General features: G+C 40.1%; 3 protein-coding genes across 5 annotated transcripts; 2 read left to right on the top strand and 1 right to left on the bottom strand.

The window, feature by feature from the left end:
- Positions 1-5,075: 5,075 nt before the first annotated feature.
- On the bottom strand, positions 5,076-15,346 carry LOC111602413 (1-acyl-sn-glycerol-3-phosphate acyltransferase alpha). Its single transcript, XM_023319444.2, has 4 exons — positions 15,188-15,346; positions 12,531-12,952; positions 5,954-6,087; positions 5,076-5,889 (listed from the first exon to the last, which is right to left on the bottom strand). Exons 2-4 carry the CDS (start codon positions 12,719-12,721, stop codon positions 5,225-5,227), a joined length of 990 nt encoding a protein of 329 aa, XP_023175212.2. The 5' UTR covers positions 12,722-12,952; positions 15,188-15,346; the 3' UTR covers positions 5,076-5,224.
- LOC111602414 lies at positions 6,284-7,923 on the top strand. Of its 3 annotated transcripts, XM_023319445.2 has the most exons (3): positions 6,284-7,045; positions 7,439-7,620; positions 7,681-7,810. In XM_023319445.2, exon 1 carries the CDS (start codon positions 6,474-6,476, stop codon positions 6,978-6,980), a length of 507 nt encoding a protein of 168 aa, XP_023175213.2. In that variant the 5' UTR covers positions 6,284-6,473; the 3' UTR covers positions 6,981-7,045; positions 7,439-7,620; positions 7,681-7,810. The 3 variants fall into 3 exon arrangements, with proteins under 3 accessions (XP_023175213.2, XP_023175214.2, XP_023175215.2); XM_023319446.2 differs by lacking the exons at positions 7,439-7,620; positions 7,681-7,810 and adding an exon at positions 7,893-7,923; XM_023319447.2 differs by lacking the exons at positions 7,439-7,620; positions 7,681-7,810 and adding an exon at positions 7,203-7,394.
- Positions 15,347-16,635: 1,289 nt separating the features above from the next.
- On the top strand, positions 16,636-19,162 carry LOC111602405 (multifunctional protein ADE2). Its single transcript, XM_023319430.2, has 5 exons — positions 16,636-16,869; positions 16,923-17,126; positions 17,212-17,356; positions 18,053-18,165; positions 18,223-19,162. The coding sequence occupies exons 1-5, from the start codon at positions 16,848-16,850 to the stop codon at positions 19,023-19,025; spliced, it is 1,287 nt and encodes a 428-aa protein (XP_023175198.1). The 5' UTR covers positions 16,636-16,847; the 3' UTR covers positions 19,026-19,162.
- Positions 19,163-19,949: the final 787 nt, after the last annotated feature.

Raw genomic sequence — 19,949 nt, forward strand, 5'->3', positions numbered from 1 at the left:
GATTGAGCTCTCTTATTTTCTTTCTTATTTATTTATAACTGTATTGCCTCTTGCAAGTTTCTCCTCCATTTCCAATGCTAGCTCCTCTTCAGCTTACCTAATTCTTCAAGGTTTTCTCTCATTAAATTACTTTCTTGAAATTCTTTCGTATATTGGTTCTTTAAGCTTCTTCAGTGGCTCGCTCAAGTTTCTCTTTTTGTTTCAATGTGATTTGTTTTGTTCTCTATAAGGTTTCTCTCTTATGTATATAAAGCCTGGGAAAAGTTCTCTCTTTCGCTACTCTCTCAATTCTTGTTCTTAAGGCTTAGTCGCTATTTAGAGAAAGAAACTCTTATATTTCAGACTTGCTTAAATTCATAAATAGAACTTTGGTGCTCTAAGTTTCTCTTTAATTTGTAAGGTTTCTTTCTAATTCCAGTCTTCTTCTATCTATCTGTGGTTCGTAAGTTGGCAAACTTCTTTAAAGTTTCTCCCACATTTAAAAGTTCTTCAAGTTATCTTGAGTAACTTCTTAAGGTTTCTCTCTCCATAAATAACGTTGCCATTTCCAGATAATATCCCACCCAAAAGTGAACAGCAAGCTCTATGATATGCTGAAGGGTTTGCCTTAGAGGCCCTCTAGACCCCCCTCGACCTCTCCCTGACTCTCTTTCTCTGAATGCTCAATCTGTCGGATCGCTCATGAAATCTGTAATTTAAGATGTGCGCGCTTCATGAGACGTTTAAAGTTCGTGAATTGTGAAAATTACTCGATTCGATATGCGCGAAAATTGTGCAGCGAAGCCAGCAAATATTTTGCATGGCTCAATCTTTGATTGCCATTTGGGCCGAGCGGGTCCTGCACCCTATCACTCACTCTCTCTCTCTCTCTCTCTGTCTGCTGGTCGGTCTCTTTACCCCCTTCGAGCAAGTTGTGACAGGACGAAAGGTAGCGAAATGCGTTGCATTTTAATCGCTCGTCCTGGCCCAAAATGAGAAAAAGGCTGCTCCTTTTGCAGCCTTTCCTCGCCGTCGTGTCATAAGTGTGTGAAAAATTGATAGACTTGTCATGAGCCGGCCCAGGTGGGGTGGGTTAGACGACAGTCGCCGCGTCACCACGTCGCCCGACGTCTCGTCCTGTCCGCCTCTTTGTATGCCAGCGCACATAAAGTTGCATAAATGTCAGCCGACTGTCATGACAACCTCTTGTAAACGCCCCATAATTTTTATTATTAATGACATCAACGCATTATTATCGAACACCCAATGGCCCATCAATATTTTTAGCTCTCACTGAGTACTCTTTCGTTGTGCGCGCCTTGAAGAGTTCCCGTCATTGGGCGAGTCAACTGCTCGACTCTTGCCTTTCGGTTCTCGCCTCGAGTGCGAATTCCTGCTTAAGTTGAAATTGCCAAAATACTCACATTGACCTTGGCTTCTTAGAGATGCCATAGCAAAGCTCTAGTGGCCATCGAGACATGCCCTTGGCTAGCAACGCGTGGGCTGCCAAGGCTTAAGCTGAGTCGAATCGAATTGAAGCTCAAGAAAATCCAACCGATCTGCTCTAAGCTCAATTTCCCAACAATTCACGAGCTTTTTGAGTATTTGGCTTAGCTCAACTTAGCTGAATCGACTTCAAAAAAATATTTTTTTTAAAGAGATTTTATTTAGTTGATTGCATTGACTGTGAGCCAGCTTGGGATTTCCTTGCGGTCCAGAGGTCTAGTGTTGACTCTTATATATATATATATATATACAACTATATTCACTAGAAATTAGTTCCTTACACGGTCCACTTTGCTTAGCTCGAATTTTGTTGTCTGCGCTGCAGAGCTCCATAGAGATATTTTCTTGTTTTTACAGATAGTTTACTGGCGTCTCTAATCATCCAGTCCAGTTGAACTCATTACAATTGGCAATTCAAGGTATAATGGTATTCTGAAAATGTATATAGCTGGCAGAAGTAGGCGTGGCCCCCACATGATTGATATATAAACTCTGCAAGGGGTTCAGGGCATCTCCAAGTCGAGTCGTCTAGGCTAGAACACTTACATATATTTTGCACACATGAACCGTCTATCACGAGGAACACTAAGATATTTAAAATTGGGGGTGCCAGTGACACATGCGGCCAATCTGCTTTGCTAGTGACAAAGGTGGTGTGTCGCGACTCTTGATGGTAGTGCAACAGCTAAGGCATGCAGGTATGCCTACACTAAAAGGTATTGCCTACTTTTGGGCATTGCTGAAAATACATAGAAATAATAAAAGCATTGCATACTTTTTAGCGCATGCGAAAATGTTGAGCCGCACAAAAAACGTTGCGTGCTTTTTGGGACTAATACAGAGTGAACTATAAATGTAACTATGACGCAGGCAATGCCATTTAGAAGACTATCAGAATACACAGGTATTAATATATAGCATGTATATGCATATGTTATATCTGGGCAATTTATCTTAATACATATATGTAGACACACAACTAAAGAGCACACCTGGCCGTTACTAGTGACATAACAAATACAGAGCATACAATAACGTATGTTAACTTAACGTCAAATGGGCCTTGCATCCAATATTGTGACTCATCATGTCTACAAGGCGTTCATCGTGCCGCAAGAGTACAGCAAGTCCTATGTGCCGAAGATCAAGATCGAGTTCCAGTTTAAGTCGCATGTGCGGCGCAACAAGCCAATTGCCAGTTCGAATAAATTAGTATCACAGTTGCTGGGAATCACACCGAATCGTGCCTCGACTAAGCCTCCCTCACTTTAAGATTACTTTGGAATGCAGAGGCAGCCACATCCGAGGCGAATGCCCTTATTGAGAAGCTTCCAGCAACGTCAGCCACATTCACAGGCCAGCAATTCGCCTTGGGTCCCGTGCAGCGATGCCCACTGGCATCACTTCGTGGAGCTTGTGTTCAGCGACTCGCTTTCCATTCCAGAGCATGCACGTCGTCAGGTGGCTGCCTCCGCCGTTGGCTGGTGCAAAACTAACCCTGAACGGGGAAGAAAACGGCTTTCGCTTAAATCAAATATATAATGCTATAAAGTTGTACCTGCCTTTTACAATTTATTTTCATTTATAGCTTGATCTTTCGCTTTTTAGTTCATTTTTGACAGTTTGACTTGATGGAGAAATGTATAATATTCTATTCAGAAGTATTAAATTATGCATTTTTTTGTCAATTGGTCTACTTACACACTTCCCAAGCATTTCTATACTGCACTTTCCCGTTAAGTGACTGGACTTCATAAAAAGTCAAGACACCAAATTAATTCTAATGTTCTCTATGACATATCTTTAGCTGGACTTTTCGCCCTTTATATTAGTAAAGAATCTGGAGGCAAACAGAAAAAGAATTGTTTAAAGCTATAATTTTTTTTTTGTTTCACAAACATTTGTCTTAAACTTAACTGTTATTCAAGTGCTGCAAATCGATCTGTAATCTACATTTTGATTCTTGAAGCTTTATATATTTTTTGGCTGTTATATAATGAGTTTCCTATACTTTTCGCTGCTTTACTTTACTCTTTCTTATCCTAGCCAAGTAGCTTTATATGTCCCATCTCTTATCTCCTTCTATATATATCTATCTCAGTCTGAATGCTATCTCTTCTCATGTATCTCAATATCTGTATTTCTATAGCTCTTACTCTATCACCCTCCATCTGCCATCTCTCGCTCTCTCTCTTTTATTCTGTATTCCATCTCTTCTAATGTACACGCCTATATCTCCCTAACTATCTCTCATTCTCTCCTTTGTCTGCCATCTCTTTCTATGTCTCTTTTTCTCTGATGTCATATTTTTCTATGTAATCTTTTCTCACGTATCTCCTTTTCTATGTCTCTCTCTATCCATATATCTTTCTTTCCATCTCTCTATCAGCTTCCATCTGCCATCTCTTTCTATGTCTTCCTTTCTTTTACTCTGTCTTCAATCTCAATCTCTTCTAATGTATATCCTTACATATCTGTGTATCTCCTATCTCTATATCTCTCTCTTTCCATGTGTCAATATCTCCGTCCCTTTCTATGTCTATCTCTCTGTTACTCCCTTTGCTTTCTCTTCTCATCTATCTCCCGACCCCTATATCCCTCTATATTCTCTTTCTCTGTGTACTCTCTATCTCCATCTCGATCTATTCGACATCGCTTCCGCTAATTCAAGCAAAATAAAGCCCATCCAAAAAATACAAAATGTTTTTTAGCAAAAAAATTATTTTTAATATTAATATTTGATGTTTTTGTTTTTTGTTCTCTGATTTGTCTTTAAACTAAACCGTTTTATTTTCCTTGTCACTCTCTTCACTTGTCGCTCTTCCCCCTTCGCTGTCTTCCATTTCGCACAGTTCCCTTCCTATCTGGTATTTACAATATTGAGTTAACATATCATTAGTTAGTTATAGACTACACAATAAATGGATTAAAATACATAAATAGGTGTTTACATCTCTTAAAATAATAAAAAAAAAGATTTAAATAATATATTAGAGTGTAAGCACGACAGGCCGATGCTTGCAGTGGACTCTCCCCGCCAACATATGATATAGTCTATATATACACACGATCGTGAAGAGTTTTCTTGTTTTTTTTTTTTTTTTTTTTTTTTTTGTGAGGGCAAAATTGTATGAAAATAGCAATAGAAAAAAATTTTTCTAGCTTTGCTCTTATGACCCCCTAGATCCTAGTTAGATTATGCTTAGCTTTGGTTACATTATTTTAGCATGTTTTTTGTTTTGGTATTTTTTGGTATTTTTGGTATGTCTAAGTAAAAAAAATGGTATTTTCATTCGTGTAGGAAAAAAGTCGTTAGAATCATAATAATACATTGATTATGTGTAAATTGAGTTGTTATTTAGCTGGTATGTGCTGAATATATATATATGCATATATATATATATATATATATATATATATATTTATAGAAACACCATGCAACATTAGAGAGTAAGTAAACTTAACAAAAATACTTGCAGACATTCGAAATGAAAATGACAATAAAAAATGTAAAATGAAAAGGAAACGAGAATGTTTTCCGTTGAATACAAGAGATCAAAGCTTTAACATTTCACTTAAGTAAAACAAACAATATAGTTAAAAACAAAAAACATGTTGCATAGTGTTCCCGCTTCTGTTTTTGGTATGTGAGTTGCCTAAGAAAGTCTCGATCGTGCATGTCATAAGTAAAGTATTGCATTAGGCATCTATATATATATATATATAGATAGAGAGAGACCTAGAGGGTCTTTAGCATGGCCGCCTTGCTGCTTGCGCTGCTCTTGTACGTCTCGTAGGAGGCACTGGCAGCTGCGCCCACATGCAGCTGCGCATAGCCGGAGCTATTGGCGACAGCAGCTGCCACAGCCTCGGCGCCATTGACAACCGTTGGGGGTATGGGCTTGTGGGACTTGTAGCGCTGCAGCATCTCTGCGGAGCTCTGCTTGAAGGTTTCGGTCATTTGGCCACGCACGCGCTCCATTAGCTGATCGATGTCGTCCTTGGTGAGGCCCTCGGTGCTAATTGGCGGCAGCGTGGTTATCACAATGCGGCCAGCGTTCAGAATCTTCTTCTTGTCGTTGAGGAATGTACAATAGGAGCTGAAGACGACCGGCAGTATGGGTATCTGCTGGTCGATGGCCATGTGAAAGGCGCCCTTCTTGAACGGATGCAGCTCGCCCGTGTTGCGACGCGTACCCTCCGGAAAAACCCACAGCTTAATGCGTTGCTCCTTGATGCGACGATTGACTGCGTTCAGCGTGTCGCGCGCCTTCTCGCCGCGCACCCGATCGATGAAGATGAGCCCGGCCAGCCAGGCGGCCAGTCCGAACGGCCAGGCGTAGAACAGCTCCCGCTTGGCCACCACCGTGCACTTGTTCATCACGTGCCAGATGTTGAACATGCCTGCAATGAACACAAATATATTTTAGCTTGAATAGTAATTGCAATGGTCAGATATATGGACTACCCAGCACGTCCAGTGAGCTCTGGTGATTGGCCACGATGATGCATGCCCGATCCTTCTCCAGATGCTCCTTGCCACGCAGCTCCCAGCGCAGTCCAATCAAAGCGGTGACACGATGGCACCAGGTGCTGGCCCAGCTGAGAGCAAAGATATATATAAATAGAGATTAGTTGGAGGTCTAATTGAAAGGCTTCTCTTTCTCAAGTGCAACAGCATTCATGAGAATCGCAAAGAGAGGTCAGTAGCTATTGATAACAGCGCAACAGACAGAATATATATTGATGGGTATCCAGAAAGAGAGCAAGCTAATATTTCATATTTTGTTTACAAACAAGGCTCGTTTACAGTCGCATTTGAAATGTCAGTCTGGGAAGAGCATTTTTAAAATTCGTCTAAACAAAATTATGCACTGAACAGAGTGCGCGTACAGAGGCAAGTAAGCAAGGCTATCTGCTGTGCTTGCTGGGGCTTACGACTGCCCAGCACGTGGCGCCCACAAGAGGCACTTAGAATCGTCAACAGAATGCCCAATCCATCGTGGGGGTCGTCAAGGGTCATTGGGAACTCGAACAAGAGCAGCATATTTCCGGATGATAGACGACGTCGACCGCAGTTGTTTGTCCCGCCGTCGGAACGGAGAGCGGAGCGTACGCAAATGTCTCTTCTACTTGGCTGGGAGTACGGACGGGAGTGGCAGACGGAGCGCAATGAGGTCGAGCGTCGCAATAATATGCGGTCCTCGAACCGTTTCATCCAGCCCGACTACCACTGGTGGCTAAAGAAGCGTACGACAGCGCTCGATCGCCGGCAACTCTACACGCGCTCTCGCCCATCGAAGACCTACATCCTGTCCGCATTCGCAACGTCCCGAAGGCTGCGCCAGGGACAGAAGCAAAGTCAAGTGCATCCCGAGCTGGGCACAGCTGACGACGTCAAGTGCAAATGTGCCGACTGCCAGCAGACGCAATGTCGCCACGCCTCAACAGACCAGACCCCAGCCTCAGCTCGAGGCAATACCCGGCAAATCTAATGTGAACGGGGTTTTACCAATTGAATCAGTTATGACAAAGGCAAAGTGGCAAGGCTCTATGGAAGGTAAGAGGCGTTCCCTCATGCTTAGCTATTTGACTGGTTTAAGGTGACGGTGTTGCCACTTGGTCACATATGGCAACATATTTAGTATGCGATCCATTTTGTCTCCTTTACAAGCTGTCTAACTACGTGTCTACTCTTTTATCCACTTGACTGGCAGGGTTGCCACCTAGTCGTCATTTCGCACATATGGCAACACTAATAGGCAACACTACTATGGGCTCTTGCTGGCTGACCTGTCAGGATATATGTTTTAACTCGACGGCGTTGCCACCTAGTCATATGCTACATATGTGGCAACATCATGCAGCTTGCACCGTTGTGTACTAGCGTTGCAAGCTGATCTGCTGGCCTAGTTGACATTTCATGCTGCTAATTTTTAAATAAATTGATTAGTTTCCAGCGTTGCCACCTGGCCCAGCAGCTGCAAGTACGGCAACGCCAAACACAATCATTTTTCGACAAGGCGACATACAGATCTCATTCTATTGCATGTGGCTGGCAGCCAAGTTCGCAGCGTTGCCACCTCGCTGCATTATGCACAAACCTCTGGCAACGCTTTTTAATCTATGTTTCAAGTAAGAATATCTGTAACATATTCGTTAAGGAAGTTCTTGCAGTCTAAACTTCTCCTGCAGCGTTGCCACCTAGATGCAGAGCATTACGCCAGTCCAACACTTGCCACACATGGCTGCCCCCTTCTGATCAAATTTCTAGCTAAGGAGGCTCAGTGAATTCAAATTGAGGTTGCCATATTGTCGCCAGATGCAACATGAGGACACGTCGCTCAGTCGCCAGTATAAAAGCAAACAAACGAAACAAATGTGCTCAGCTAAGTCTTTGCTCTCAGGTTTGGCGCCGACTGCAAAAATTGATATCAATAAAATAAACGAAATTTCGGTGACATCTGGTCATAAGGCGATTCGCTGTCGAGCGGATCGGCGAATGCTGTGCAGCTGCCAAGGTCGCATACCGAACGGATTAAGCGGTCTAAACTATTGCACTGTATTGGGTAATCCGAACCTTGATCCCCGATGCCCGATGCCCGATGCCCGATTCATTCAATTGATATCCGATAAATTTGATATGCAAATTCCACTTTGAAAAATAAAGACAATTTATCAATGTTTTTTTTTTAATTTTTTTTTAAATAGTTACAAGGTTGTGATTACCATGTATGGGCTGCATGCCATATAGATATATATATATTTATATGTGCGACGACTGAGACCCACTTGGGTCACAAATCAAGCAGAGCCAGCGCCTGAATACCCTACACCAAGCAATTGGCAAGAGCAACAGGAGTTGTTTCTCGATTGTTCCTATATACAAACTGTATGCACATACAGTCTGTCAAGAAACACTTTACACAGTGGAAAAAATCTCAATTTTTTGACTTTATGTAAAAAAATAAAGAGTTTTTGTTTAATTTAACTAATTTTTTTTAATGGTTAACTGTTTAATAGGTATTTTTAAATCAAATTATAGAAAACAGAAACAAAAACAATAATGGTGAAACTTAAAAAACAACAAAAACTTAGATTACTCATATTTTACACTGTCAAGAAACTCTTTACACACTTCTTATATATTGTTCTAAATTTAAAATGTAAAACTAATTATAACTAATTTTGAAATACTTAATATTTAGTATGGCCCCCCTTAGCATTCTGTACATGTTGGAGTCTTCTTTTCATTGAGTTGACCAAGTTTTGAATATACTCTAGGGGTATCTTCTGCCACTCTTCCAGTACGAAAGCTTTTAGCTGTCCACGGTTGGTTGGATTCCTTTTTCCAACCTTTTGCTTTAAATAAGACCACGCATGTTCGATTGGGTTGAGATCTGGGCTTTGGGGTGGTGTATCCAAGACCTTTCCGCAGTTGTAAAGCAACCAATTACGTACATTATACTCCTTATGTTTTGGATCGTTGTCTTGGTAAAATTTAAAAGTTGGCCGATTTTCACTAATAAAGCCAAATTTGGTTAAAAAATATTGCTCGGCATTCATTGTGTTTTCAATGAATACCAATTCACCGACTCCTTGGCTGGAAATGCAGGCCCAAACCATAACCGACAGCTTTCCAAATTTGACTGTTGGAATGATATTCGCTTTGTCGTAAGCTTTAGAGACCTTTCGCCATACTTTGGGCGGACCTTCGTTGTAATACAACATTATTTTGGTCTCGTCGCAAAATATAACGTCCTTTCAATACTCCTCTGGGTGCCTAAGCATAGTAAGAGCAAAACAGAAGCGCTTTTCCACATTTGTCGACGACAGCAAGGGTTTCTTACGTGCCACTTTCGAAGAATACCCATGCCGTAGAATAGCCTGACGGATCGTTTCGTGGGACACATCCACACCACACTCTTCTTTGAGCTCCTTGGCAAGAGTTCTGGTCGAGATTTGGGGATTTGATTTGATCTTTCGCATCATAAGGCGGCTTGCCCGATCAGATATCTTTTTTTTTCGGCCACCCACACCCTTTGCCTCAAGTCTTCCCTCATTTCCGCGCGACTGAGAACGTTGTATATGGTTTTTCTTGACACAGAAAACATTTCCACTAATTCTGGAACTGATTTGCCCAACTGCCGATTGTAGAAGATCAATTGGACAACATCGAAGCTTAATCTCTTTCCGGGCATTATTAATCAAAATTTGTATTGCTTTTATATGTGTACTCAGCCAAATTTCGCACAAAGTGAAAAATAAACACAAAAATAGAGATGCATAGACAGATTCTAAAGGCATAGTTAACGGTAAAGCCCCGTTATTTCTTAGAATCAGAGCAAAACAGATGAAGAGAACAAAATGTGTAAAGAGTTTCTTGACAGTGTAAAATATGAGTAATCTAAGTTTTTGTTGTTTTTTAAGTTTCACCATTATTGTTTTTGTTTCTGTTTTCTATAATTTGATTTAAAAATACCTATTAAACAGGTAACCATTAAAAAAAATTAGTTAAATTAAACAAAAACTCTTTATTTTTTTACATAAAGTCAAAAAATTGAGATTTTTTCCACTGTGTAAAGTGTTTCTTGACAGACTGTATATAATAATGATGAACAACAATCAAGCTAATAAGTCGCCAATTTGTTCGCAATTGTCTTGATTGTTTCGATCTGAATAATAGATAATTCTACCTTGCTTGCCTTCAACGAGTTCTGCAAAGGGCAAAACGGTACTCCATTCAGCATGGCTATGTCCACTATATAATCAAATATGCTCAACTCGTACCCAGAGCAGAACCTCCCCAGTTGACCAACGAGTTTTCGATCGATAATGCCCGCGGAGCAACGTAAACTGCCCTCGAGAGAACATATGTCCAGATCGAAGCAAACAAGCCATATAACACTAAAAATCAACTCAATTACGCTTCGCCATAAACACCCCATCAAGAAAAGAGACAACAAGAAACTCTGTCCACTCGTTGCGTGATAGTAAAAACTACAATTGGACTTGGACACGCACGATGAGGCCCAATATGGAACTATATATAATATATGTGTGTATATATGTGCCATTAATATTGAAGGGGTGTTACCAATATATAGATATATATCGTTATTTTTTGGGCTTGGCATTTTGTTTCATTTGCAGCTGATGCATTTCGATTAAAATTTCAGAAACTTTCATTAAATATAAATAGAGAAATGCGACATTTGCAGAGAGAGAGAGAAAGAGAGAGAGCGAGTCGAGACATCGACCGACCTCGCCAAATTGCCAGTTGGCATTAGCGTGCGACCCTTGCAGACCCACACCCAAGACCCACACCCTGAGCTTATGTGTCGGCACGTGCCAATTGCACACCACCTGCACAACCAGCCAACGTCCTTCACACAAACACACACCCACCCCCACAGTGTGTGCCACAGAGTCAAGTATGGTCGACAAATAGACCTTAGCCAATGCGGTGCCAGCTCCATTGGGAGCCAATTATTGCAGCTGTTCCGGCAAAGCCTCGTAAATATTGATGGCTCATCAAGCGGCCAACAACAAAGGTCACCAAACGCCCATTCTCATAAACAAATAAATCAGAACTATAAAGATAGTGCAGAGAGCGCTTCACCCCACCTCCAAACCCTACCACCCCCACCCACAGTGCTTGGGACGTTACTAGACTCGATTTAAGCTAAGCTTAAGTCTAAGCTAAACAGCTTCAACTGATTTATATTTATATACATATATATATATATATATATATATATATATATATATCATAAATTACATTAGTTTGTGTTATAACTTGTAATCTGTTATCGATTTTGCGACTGTGAAAACAGATCGATAAAATGTTCTATGCATTTTTACAATTAAATTTTTATGCTTATTCATGAGCTACATGGGGTATACTGGTTATGTAGTATAAAGAGTATAGTATATATAAGGTATATAGTAGATATATATATACGCCCCTTGGAGGCATGAAAAACTGTATCATTTTAGTTTAAAGTTAGGGACTCTGAATTGTACAGATAAGTTATATTGACTTATATACATCTAAGGAGTATATCTAGGCCAAAGTTTGATCGGACGTCCATATGGCAGGCGTGACAAATTGGAAAATATCCCACATCTTCCTTAATTTTAGAAATAAAATCGAGCAATTTTATATATATTTATAGATATTGGTCTCTAGATTAAAAGATTATTTATGAAAAACTTTAACTAATTTTGAATTGATTTTCCTTTTTAAAAAATATTAAAAAATTGCCAAACATTAATTTTTAACTAATTTCATAGCTAAATTGAGCATTTTGTATAATTTCATTGTAAATCAATCAAGATTAGTGCAAATAAGTATGAATCGTTCGGGAGCCTAATGAGAAAAGCTCGAAAATAGTTTTAGATATTATTTTAGATACGATTATCTTAGCTATATTTATATATATCACTTAATGGATTTAACGCAAATCATAATAAGCATATACCCTGGCGACTCTCAGCCCTAGGGATTGTTAAGCTGACATACTAATGACACTCATTCCGAGAAATTTCAGCTCAAGGCGCTGGCTAAAGGTCAACATCGTAACGTAATACGATTGATAAAACTAACACGCCGAGATTTTCCAAGCTCAAATTTCCGGAATACGTATACAAATATATTTGTATATATACATAGATAGGCAATCAAAGTGAGTTGACAATGGGGCGAAGTGGCTGCAATTAAATAATGTGTTGATAGTACGACTGGCTGACCACAAATAGTTGTTGTTCTGGCTGTGGTTTGATTTGGCCACAAGTGAGGTAATCAAGCACTATATAGAGGCTATGTTTATCGATTTCATATTTTTATGGAGGGTCCAGAGTACCAAGCCTTTATGACTCAAGATAAAGCGGGGCGATCGAATAAATTAATCAGTTTAGCGCTTTATTTGAGCCATTTTGATGGGATGATGCATCACATCTATTGTTTTTCCCAATTTGTGCTCTTTTTATCAATTTTCGATTTTACCTTGTTTTATTATCTTATTTTTTGTGTTTATACTCACAGTAAATTGCGAACGTCACAAGGCCGTGTGAGAAACGCCGGTATCAGAATGATCGCGTTAAACGAAACGATCCCATAATATATCATGAACTTGAAGTAGTAGCGAAATATGTGATTCGTCTCGTACAGAAAGGGCAACATCAGCAGCACAAACAATCCGAACAGTTCCAGATACGAGCTCATTGTGAGCATGGCTGAGTGTGTGTGTGCGAGTGTGTATGTGCGCGCGTGTGTGTGTGTGTGTGCGTATGTGTAAATGTAGCCAGTCTGTAATATTCGCGCAACCCCTCGTACTTTCACTGGCTTTATTTGCTCTCCTCTCTCCTGTCTTGTTTCTTTCTCCCGTCTGTTGCCGTTATTCAATGACACTTAAGGCAGAACGGTAGTGCAGTCTTCTCTCTTTTATGGTAACACTGTTCTTTGCTGAAACGAACAAAAAGCAGACATCGATTATGTGACCAGCTGCATAGCGGTTCAATTGAAGATAAGCGCGTGTCACATTAGTTCCAAAGATATTAAAAAGACAAATAAAAATAAAACTAAGACGCAACGCCGACCAGAATATACAAAACTGATACTATATATTCCATTAGGCTACTAACTAGTCACGTATTTCCAAATTTTTCAGTTATTTGTCTTACTACTTTTTAAGTGCATTAATTAAATTGGTTTCCTTTAATTGTTAAGTCGTGTAAGTTCGTGGCTGTTAAGCACGACACGAGTTCATCTCTAGTCTAATTGGCGCTGTCACAAATGTTCCATTCTGATTTGTATGCTATTTAAAGGGACACCACTGTAAATGACTGCGAGTGGGGACGAGAGCTACATTTAGTTTGGTTGAGCAAAGCAGAGCAAGGTAAAAGGGAGATTGCGTGTGTTTTGCAGCCCATTCTTGCTGCATTACCATGATTGTTTTGCAAGCGCAGCAGAAACAACAACAACAACAACAGCACACACACAAGTGAGCCGGGTATAATGTGAGAAAAAAATCAATTTTAATTGCTGAGCAAAACAAAACAACAAAATTTGTTGAACTATTTTTTTGCGGGCTGTTGAATTAGTTTTACTATGAGATAATCAAATTTAGATATAATCATTCTTGCTGGAGCAACGATCAAAAGCCCATTAAGGTAATTACGCCACCAAATTAAATCATATCAATACGATAACTATTTGAATAGAACATTTATTGGGTATTTCCTGTATTTAGGTAAGAGATTCGGTCCGTGAATTGGATCCACCGCTATGTATTTTCGTCAGACATTGGGAAGCTCGCATTACATACATAAATACAACTATTTACGCTAATTATCCAGATATAACTGTTTATTCATACATCAAAATGGTTGACACAGAGGAAAAATAGTGGGAAATTTTCGAAATACAAACTCGACGAGCAATTTCTAAAATAAAAAAAAATAAATAAAAAATAAAAACGAAAGAATTCCAGATCCCCACAAGTATGCAGTAAGAAATTTATAGTAAAGAAAACTGGAGAATTGAGAGCTGGAGAATTATTAAATTGTACATGTCCTGTATTCTGGTCAAAAATACCTGATACACCGACGTTTTATAGCTGCCAAAAATGTGTTCTTTGTAGAGTATACCCGGACCAACATACACGAACCACTTATATGATCTATGTATAATAACTCATACTTATTAAACGTATGTTTATATTTGTTTATAATTGCAGGGTATTTATAAATTTGGGTATTTGAATTTGGGCGAATTGAAGTTGCTGAGCAAATCTATGACCTTAAAATAAATGTATTTGTTTGTGTGCGAACCGGCAGGACATTGACCCACACAACTTACGCATACATGCATACACGCACGCACGAAGTCACACACAAATGTCGAATCTTGAAATTCATATTTGTTTATGTCACTCACGCTGCATATATGCGTATGTATTTCTAATACACGCCTGTATGTGTGAGTGCAAGTGTACGAAAATTTTGGCATCGTTCTGGCAAGCGCGTATGTGAGCATAATGCAACAACAATCAAATTGTGAGGGTTGCAAAGGGAAAGACAACACAGCAGCCTCACCAATAAAAGGCATTGACACACATAAGGAACGGGAAAGAGAGCGAGAGTGCGAGCAATGCGAGAACATGCTAAGGATAACAAGCACAACAAATGAAAGATAAATAGGGAAAAAGAAGAAAAATAAATATGCATAGCATATGTAATTAAAATGCTGTTCTGTGTTATTATTTTCGATTTTTCTGCATCTACTACTTTTTATTTTGCTGTCTGCTTTGCAGTTATTCCCTTTTTGTTTTGGCTTTGTTGTTGTTGAAGTAACTGGCAGCTTCTTTTCACAGTGCTGTTTGCTGTATCGGCGTCTGTGCTTTGCAGCCGGGCCAACTCAGACACGTACGTACTCTTAATACTCTCTTTCTCACACACACAGTGCCATGCGGAATTAAGTAAAGTATTTTTAATGAAACACAATTGATAGACGAGTAACAACAAAGCGCGCGAGCCAAACTTGACGACAACACATCAAATTGAGTAAAACTACAAAGTACAACAACAGAAAAGCATGCAGCATTTTCTTTTCCTTCTTATAATGTGTACATGTTTTTGTACATCTTTCATTTTTTTGCAAAATACATATGTATGTATGTATTATAATAAAAAGGATTACATTTTTGCTTAATGCGACGCCGCTGCGCTTAACAACGTTGGCAGCGACGGCGACGACGACCGGGCGCCGCTAAAACGTAGAGCGCGAAAAACTTTGACGGGAATTTCCGTTACCGACGTGCTAGCTCTGCGGCGGCGAAAATAAACAACAACAAATTGTAATTAAATTGATGCTTAGCAGAGTATGCTATTAACATAATATACAGTGTTATACTCAAAGTGTTCTGTTAAGTTTACCAAGTTAATGAATGTTATTTGCTTAACGAAAGCCGCACTTAACATTTACTCACCCAACGAAATGTTATAACTTAACGAATAACTTCTGTCTGTATTTTAAAATTAAGATATCGATTTATTCCAATCAACTCTGATATTTTTGTACAGTGGTTCTTGCCTTTGCTTAAGACTATAGCGCGTGACTTAAATATAGATAGATATACATGTTTCAGACATTTTCCAAAGCAGTTCATTTTATTTACTAGTATGGTATTTCATTTTATTTGTGTGTAGTTGGCAGAACAAACCCGTACCTTGTCCCATAATTTAGTTGCCTTTCCGCCTGCCTGCACTTGGCAACGGACAAGAAGCTCTGATTATGAATCCCCCACTCTTTTCCCTAGCAACAAAAAGATTGGCAAGCGGAAAACGTGTAGTCCGGGCGAATAAAAAAATAACAAAAATATTTTTGTTTACATGGATGTTGGAGCTGCCAAGCAAAATGAAAATGATGACGCGCTGATAATCTGGATTGAACTCTGTGACGGAATAATACCGAAATGACAGACATTTCTATAAACCGCTTTAATCAAATCCACGCGGAATAAACACCTTCAAGTAACAGTTACTTTAAAGAGTAAAACTAATTTAAAGAGCAGTCCATAAAATTCGTTAATATGAGGATAACTAATGTTTTCAGCGTTCAGTCCATATACCGTTGTCAAAAGTTTTCATTTGTAGTCGCCATACTTTTTTGAATGCTTTTTTGCAATGCAGCTTACAGTTGCGCTCGCTCATAAATTAACAGAAAAAAAACAGAACTTGAGCTCTCACTGAGAGCGCTTAAGAGTTATACGATACTTTGCTTGTAAACAGTGCGCTGCCTCTCTCTGACACACTCTCAGTAACTGTAGGCGATCGTCAATGCTAGGTCACAATTGAAAAATAGGTTATAAGCACGACTGCTCTACTTGAATTATGACGTCACAAAATGTTGATGTTTAGGTGAATGTAAAAGCTTTCATTGATCAGTTTGTAAATTAGTTTTTAGTTTAATATACAGTATAACGATACAATAAAGCGATATTCTGACGTCACATTCTCCGCAACAACGCTCACATTGAACCTCTAGATCGTAATACATATGCGTTAAAAACTGTTGGCATGCGTGCGTGCGCGAGCTTGTGTGTTAAGTGTCTGTATTTTTTCCATGTGCAAAGAGAAGGCAAAGCACATAAAACACATAAAGACGCCGGCGGAGCGTATTAGCGCACAGTTGGCTTGGAGCTTGACTTCGATACGGACTGTAGGCAGTATAGCAGTAGAGTAAACAAGTAATCGATTAACGAACGCAAAGCAGAGCGAGCAACACGTGTGTCAATTGAAATCGTGTTGCGTATCAAATTGAAGCATAATTGAAAACAGTAGCAGTAGAACACACGGCAATGGCAACCACAACGACATCGAGTAAGTGCACACCGCAATTCCACCTCCACTGTAAACTAAAGCATCGTCTATAGTTGAGGGCTACAAGCTGGGCAAGGTGCTTATCGAGGGCAAAACGAAGCAAGTGTACAATCTGCCCGAACATCCTGGCCTCTGTTTGCTGCTCAGCAAGGATCGCATTACCGCCGGCGATGGTGTCAAGGCCCACGATCTGGCAGGCAAGGCGCAGATCTCCAACACAACCAATGGCCAGGTTTTCCGTCTGCTCAACGAGGCCGGTAAGTATTGCTAACTGCTCTAGCTTGCAGCTGCAACGAAATTTCTCGCTCTCGTTTCATTTTCGCTCTTCTGATTTCGCCGTAGGCGTTCGCACTGCATATGTAAAGCAGTGCGGCGAAAAGGCGTTTATTGCCCGCAAATGCGAAATGATTCCAATTGAGTGGGTTACTCGACGCCTGGCAACCGGCTCCTTTCTCAAGCGCAATGTGGGCGTGCCCGAGGGCTACAGGTCAGTAACACTCGCTAGGTTATCTACCTAGCAATTTGCATGCGACTGCTGCGTCTTATCAATTGCAACGAACGTCAGTGCACTAAACCTCTCCATCCCCTTCGCCTACCTCCCTCTTGCTAGTAAACAGATTTAAATACAATTGATGCACTGTCGTGAGGTCGTTCCGTTGACCCCGCTGCACTGATAAGCGCCAAAACAACAACAATCGAAAACATGCCTGCTTAAAATAAACCAGTTTATGTAAGACAATTTACAGCGATTAACAAGGGTAGAGACTTCTCGACATAAGCGCCTTCAGCTAGCTTCTGGCGTTTTACTTTATTAGCGCAGGATGTCTGCAGGACAAATTATTTAGATTGTGAACTATTTATAGAACGCTCTTCATAGAGTCAAAGAGGGCATATAGGCTTTTGGGTAAATTCCAAGCCACAAGCCAATAAACTTTATATCGCGATTGTTGACCTCGTGATCGCGTAATTTAACATAAATCGATTTTGAGATGTACACCGATATACCCAATTCAGTATATATACAGTATATATTTTTATGTGCCGATAACCAGTAGCAGCTTTTCTAAGTTCATGATTTCTTGCTGCTATATCCGACTTATCGATAACTATGTAATTTGACTTTCCTTTCCATATCGATAACAGGCACAGTTTATTAAATCGTTTCTGCCTTTATTCAACACAGATTCTCGCCCCCCAAGCAGGAGACTTTCTTCAAGGATGACGCCAATCACGATCCTCAGTGGAGCGATGAGCAAATCATTTCGGCCAAATTCGAGCTAAATGGTCTAACAATCGGTAAGTGGTATTAAGCAACCAGCTGAAGCAGTTAAATGGAGTGTATTTGAATTGCAGGTCAGGATGAGGTGGACATTATGCGACGCACCACGCTGCTCGTGTTCGAGATCCTCGAGCGCGCTTGGCAAACAAAGAACTGTGCGCTCATTGACATGAAGGTGGAGTTCGGTGTGGATGCCGATGGCAACATTGTCCTGGCCGATATCATAGACTCAGATTCGTGGCGCCTCTGGCCAGCAGGCGATAAGCGTTTGATGGTCGACAAGCAGGTCTATCGCAACCTAACGTCGGTCACCAGCACCGATCTCGATACCGTCAAGCGCAACTTCATCTGGGTAGCTGAGCAGTTGGCCGACATAGTACCCCGCAAGGATCACTTGGTTATCATTCTGATGGGCAGTGCCTCTGATACATCGCACTGCGAAAAGATTGCCACCAGCTGCCGCTCGCTCGGCCTCAATGTGGAGTTACGTGTCAGCTCGGCCCACAAGGGACCGGAGGAGACGCTGCGTATTGTCCGCGAATATGAATCGGTGATGACGAATCTGATCTTTGTCGCTGTCGCTGGTCGCTCGAATGGCCTAGGTCCTGTTGTCTCCGGCAGCACCAACTATCCGGTGATCAATTGTCCGCCCGTCAAGTCGGACAACATGCAGGTGGACGTTTGGTCGAGTCTCAATTTGCCGTCGGGCATGGGCTGTGCCACCGTGCTCTATCCGGAGGCAGCAGCGTTGCATGCTGCCACAATTTTGGGCCTTAACAACTTTATGATCTGGTCCAAGCTGCGCGTGAAGCAACTCAACAATTTTGTGACGCTTAAGAAAGCCGACAAGGAGTTGCGCGGCGTACGCAATGTCTAACCGGGCCGACCTGATGGGCCAGCACAATCTTTTTTTTAATAATTATTATGCACATTTTTTCAATTATTTTTTCCTATCTTCTATGTTATAATTTAGTATAGTTTGCTCAAACGCAAATAATAAAATTAAATAAAATTAAAAAAAAAACGGCGAAGAGTCGAGGCACATTTGATTGGGACGTTGGGTTTGTGTCTTAGCTGGCACTTTTGTATTATTATTTAGGGTTGTGCATTTATTTTTTATAATTCTTTTGGCCTCGCCTATTTTGTGTTTTAGTTAAGTTTAGTTAATTGGAACAATGGGTTTGTGTCTTAGCTGGTGCTGTGTGTTTGTTTAATGTTTTTTTTTCACATTATGCAAATTTTTTTCTCTGTACTATGATATTCTTGTCCGTGTTCGCTCAAATGAAAATAATAAAAAATAAAATAAAATAAAAAAAATAAGAGAATAGTCTAGACACATTATTTGATTGGGACAATGGGCTTGTGCCTTAGCTGGTACTGTGCACTTTTGCAGGGTGCATATAGTCGAGACACATTATTGTGCTGTTGTTTGTTTTTCTTATAATTTATATGCATATATTTATGTTATAGTTCAGTATAGTTTACTCAAAAGCAAATAATACAAAATTATATAAAATGAAAAGGTACAGCGAATAGTTAAGACATATTATTTGATTTCTTAACATTTGCATATTAGGTTTGTGTCTTTGATGGCTCTACAATTGTGGGCTGCGTCTAGTCGAGACACATTATTGTGGTGACGTTCGGGCGTCTAGCTACCTTCTTGACGGAATAACTGCGTTTAAGTACATACAACTTTGATTGTAAAAAAGTCTTGTAGTTATGATATTGACAAAATTATATCTTGTAATGAATAGCACATTAATTATAAATCATTTGTGGCCATTTTTTCTTACTATGA

Source organism: Drosophila hydei, unplaced genomic scaffold (genome assembly GCF_003285905.1).
Source record: "Drosophila hydei strain 15085-1641.00,03,60 unplaced genomic scaffold, DhydRS2 tig00000333-arrow-arrow-pilon, whole genome shotgun sequence".
NCBI lineage: Eukaryota > Metazoa > Arthropoda > Insecta > Diptera > Drosophilidae > Drosophila > Drosophila hydei.